This window comes from Etheostoma spectabile, chromosome 9 (assembly GCF_008692095.1).
Source record: "Etheostoma spectabile isolate EspeVRDwgs_2016 chromosome 9, UIUC_Espe_1.0, whole genome shotgun sequence".
Classification (NCBI taxonomy): Eukaryota; Metazoa; Chordata; class Actinopteri; order Perciformes; family Percidae; genus Etheostoma; species Etheostoma spectabile.
Window position 1 is genome coordinate 3,816,025 of NC_045741.1, and position 4,902 is coordinate 3,820,926.

The 4,902-nt window shown below is 43.1% G+C and overlaps 1 protein-coding gene across 8 annotated transcripts in view; it reads right to left on the reverse strand.

Moving 5' to 3' along the window:
- jade1 (jade family PHD finger 1) overlaps window positions 1-4,902 on the reverse strand; it is a 16,292-nt gene that overhangs the window by 2,065 nt on the left and 9,325 nt on the right. For all 8 annotated transcript variants that reach the window (XM_032526514.1, XM_032526513.1, XM_032526508.1 and 5 more), the window contains 4 exons: window positions 4,420-4,587; window positions 3,678-3,794; window positions 2,794-3,393; window positions 1,514-1,631 (listed from right to left, as the gene is read on the reverse strand). In XM_032526514.1, coding sequence (XP_032382405.1) covers window positions 1,514-1,631; window positions 2,794-3,393; window positions 3,678-3,794; window positions 4,420-4,587 — 1,003 coding nt within the window. The remainder of the gene's footprint in view (window positions 1-1,513; window positions 1,632-2,793; window positions 3,394-3,677; window positions 3,795-4,419; window positions 4,588-4,902) is intronic.

Here is a 4,902-nt window from a genome sequence, read left to right on the forward strand (position 1 = left end):
CACTCCAGAATTTACAAGGACCCAACAGTTCTAGTGGTCTCCTCCAGAGCAGCAACAGTGCATTTCTGTTTCCAAATTCCTTTTCACTCCTTCAACTAAAATGACAAACACTTTCTTTTTACCTATATGAAGGTTTATGATCCGATTAAATGTCCAACAGAGGAATATTTGATTATTTTATCATTTTTCAAACACATGCCATTTTGTGACAATCTCTCTTCTACATAAAAGAGACTTCAGATACAGTATTAGTGACCACTAAGGTCTATATAAAAGATACTTCAGTACATTATTAGTGACCACTAAGGTCTTAGCTAGATATTAAGTATTAAAGACACACGTCTATATAAAAAAAGAGACTTCAGATACAGTATTGGGACCACTAAGGTCTATATAAAGAGGACTTCAGATACAGTATAGGGACCACTAAGGTCTATATAAAAGAGACTTCATAATACAGTATTAGGGGACCCACGAAGTCTATATAAAAGAGACTTCAGATACAGTTAGGGACCACTAGGTCATATAAAAGAGCTTCAGATACAGTATAGGGAACCACAAGGTCTATATAAAAGAGACTTCAGATACGTATTAGGACCACTAAGGTCTATATAAAAGAGACTTCAGATACAGTATTAGGCCACTAAGGCTATCAGATACATTATTAGGGTACCACTAGGTCTATATAAAAAGACTTCAGATACAGTATTAGGACCACTAAGTCTATATAAAGAGACTTCAGATACAGTATTAGGGACCACTAAGGTCTATATAAAAGAGACTTCATACAGTATTAGGGGACCACTAGGTTATATAAAAGAGACTTCAGATACAGTATAGGGACCACTAAGGTCTATATAAAAGAGACTTCAGATAAAGTATTAGGGGACCACTAAGGTCTATTAAAAGAGACTTCAGATACAGTATTAGGGACCACTAAGGTCTATATAAAAGACTTCATATACAGTATTAGGGGACCACTAAGGTCTAATAAAAGAGACTTCAGATACAGTATAGGGACCACTAAGGTCTATATAAAGGAGACTCAGATACAGTATGAGGGACACTGGTCTATATAAAAGAGACTTCAGATACAGTATTAGGGACCAACTAAGGCCTATCATATACAGTATAGGGACCACTAAGGTCTATATAAAGAGACTTCAAGTACAGTATTAGGGACCACTAAGTCTATATAAAAGACTTCAGATACAGTATTGGGACCACTAAGGTCTATATAAAGAGACTTCAGATACAGTATTAGGGACCACTAAGGCCTATCAGATACAGTATTAGGGGACCCACTAAGGTCATATAAAAAGACTCAGATACAGTATAGGGACCACATAAGGTCATCAGATACAGTATTAGGGGACCACTAAGGTCTATATAAAAGCATCCAAAGAGCACCATGTCATGGGACCTTTAATATCCAACTCCTGTGCAATATTCCCTAAAGGAAACACTGCTGAGTGGAGCTTTAGTAACATGATGATGGGCGCGGCTGACTCACCCGTGAGCAGCTCGTGGTCCACCAGTCGGACCTGGTGCTGGAAGATCTGCTCCTGGACTCTCCACAGCGAGCGCTTCATTTTCTCCCTGCGGGTCACCATGTAGGTCAAGTTACGCACCTGCAGAGCAAAAACAGCTTCTTTAGACCGTCAGAAATTTAGACTAGATTAACAATCTCCAACGCTTGAACACCGGCTAACAGGAGTCCAGCTGCTCAAAGGAGCCGTCATGCTGCTCATCTCTGTTTAATATCCATATAATGTGATATCTTAAACAATTTACACATCAACCTCCTTTAACTCTGGTTAAAAGTGGAACGGGAATTCCTCACTATTTTCCAACATTTTCAAGAGCACATTTAAGATTATATCATGTTCTATTTCATTTCTATTGCACACGTATAATATTGGGTATACTTCCATGTCTTTTAATATACAGCATACACACCATACTTTTTTTATAGTTGTTCATAAGGACTTGCACTAATGGACTGACAATATTAGCTAATCTCCATTTATATAAACATAAATTTGGCCCATAATTTCCACATTTCCCCAGTCCTTTTTTATGAGAATAAATTTTTGACCATACCTGAGCATAAAAACTGGCTTTTAATTTCACATTTAGCCACACCGCAACACTACTTTAATTCACAACAGCACAAAATGTCGCCTTTCTAAACCTAAAAAAGGTCAACCACAGACAGTTTCGATAGAGGTGAATAATCTGATTACTGTGTATGCTTTTTAATGGGACTGCAGGTGAACGCTGCTCTTCTCCAGTAATCTCAACACTCGGATTTTGGATTGCTGAATAGTTCCATAGTTCAGACGATGAAAACACACCAAGCAGCGGCGGCGAAGTGCGACTCAACAATCCTCGTCCCTGGCCGAGAGAAATTCTTTGTAACATGTCAACATGTCACAGCTCTCGTGCCGATTGGCTGCCGGTGTTCTGTGGCTGCAGGTTGGCCGTAGCTTGCTGAGCTCAGAGCGGCCGCCTGCAGCTCTCCACCGGACACATTTCGCCGCTGCTTGGTCGGATCTCTGCTTACAGTATTATAATCTATACAGCTTTTGCGATGCAGTTTATGAATATATACTGCATTATTTCCTACCTCTATCCTGACTCTTGTACTGCTGTAACGTGAATAAATCGTATCTACAAAGAAGCAAACCTTTCCACCATATTCAGAATTTATTTTTAATTTCTTTCCACCGATGTTCTCCTTCTCGCCTCGCCGCCTCTTTTAACTCTGGAGGAGGGGAAGTGGAAACCTACCCTCTCCAGGTCCTGGCGCAGATGTGTGAAGAGCTGCAGGCGGCGCAGCAGCACCTCGTGCTCGCGGCGCGCCAGGCTGTCCTCCTCGTCCTTCTTAGGCGTGAGCAGCGGCTGGTTGAAGTTGGCTTTGCGCTTCAGTTTCCAGTACTGGTACAGGAAGTCCACCGCCTCGGACGCCACCTTCAGGTGGGCGGCCACCTCCTCCACCTCCACAAACTGGTAGAACTCTTCCTCCATCTCCTGCAGCTTCAGCTTGCGGAGGCTGACTCTCTTCTCCTGCTGGCGGCAGGCGAGCGCCTCCAGGTCGCTGGGCGCTCTGTCGGCCAGCTGCGGAGCCACATAGGAAGAGGAGGAGGAGGCGGCGTCTTCCTCCCCTCTAACCCGGCCTCTCCTCTTGCCCTTCTTGTCCCTGGCGCTCTCCCTCTCCTCCTCTCCTCCAGAGTCTCGCTCCCTGGACTCGACGCCCTCCAGCCCCGAGTGTTTGGGGCAGTAGGACTTGAACTTGACCTCGTCGTCCTCGGTGAGAATGGTGTTCATTTCGAGGCTGGCGTGGAGGCCGCACGTCACGTGGAAGGCGGTCCGGCAGTTTTTTGCAGAGCACTACAATAGACATGACACGGGTAAACATACAAAAACACACAGTCCCATATGAATTATGACAAACTCATTTAATATCAGCCTACAAGTTATACACGAGTCTATAGCTGTGTCCCGTATCCATACAACAGGCTAACTAAGCAGCATTCATTACAGTTTAATTTGTTTGGTTGTGAAATGCAGAGGGACACATCACTGAGGACATATCCAACTTCAGAGGTATTCTTACACGCTTCAGGGCTCATTAAATGTCTCCGTGTACGGTGAAATGTGAGCGGTGACTCTACCTGTATACACGCTCCGGCCTTCTCTTTGCACAGGCAGCAGATCAGAGCCCATCGGTTGCTAGGAATGTGGGACACGTTGGTGATGGGCTCCATCTTCTCTGGATTCCCGATGCTCACCTGCACAGCGCATTTAACATAGAATATGACACGGTGGTCAGCGCGGGACAGGTGGTGCCGACTTATTTACCAGAGTTGTGGATGTTTACATTTCCACGCAATAAGTCATATGTCATTTTTGACAACTTGAACCAAACAAGTTAATCTCCTCGAAGGCCACCATTCAAGGCTGTAATTGGTTATTTTATAAATAACAGGAGACACGGCCTAACAGCTTCTAGTTTTAATTTGTATTTGACTCTAAAAATTATTGTAATATCTTTTTTTATAAAAATGTTAAAGTTGATGAATGATGATGCATGATTATTTGTTTTTCAGTCGCAGTGACTGATCATCTCACCAAGTTACCAATGTGATGAATGAACTTGGTGGGAATAATCAGATGGAGGTTAATGTCAGCAATAACATTCATCATAGACATACACAACAGACATCAGGGATTACAAACTGGAATTGTCCTTAAACATGATTTCTGTTGGTCGGTCATATACAAAGTTAAATTAGTTCTATACAAACTTTTTTAAAGATTCACACAGTACTGTAATACTGTGTCAAAAACAGAAAGAGTGAGTGTAATTATTTGGTATAAAAAACAGAGAGAGAAAAAAAAAAATGAAATCTTCACCTCTGGAATCCACAAGGCACAGCTTACGTGGACCCACTTGGTTCCGCTTCGGGTCGGCTTCATGGCTCCCCCCTTCTTGGGACACAACTGGCACTTTGGCAGGATGCCGAGGGCACAGATCCGGCACAGCCAGCTGCCCTTTGGGACTTTCTGGATGCCGTAACACGCCTGATGAAAAACACAAACAGAGGGGAAAAATGGAAATCAATACAGCAGCAACACAAGAAGACACAGAGAAAGTGTGTGTGTGTGTGTGCATGTGTGTCACATGAAACCACAGCAAACAGCTGATCTGACATTTAAGAGGAGTCTTTTCATTTTGCTTTTTTTTTTAACCCACAGCGGAAAAATTTAGAAGACCTATACGCTCGGCTGGCGAAGATTTGCCAAGGCACCAGTGACAGCTGTAATAGGTGTAAGCAGTCACCTGCCAGTCACACACACACACACACACACACACACACACACACACACACACACACA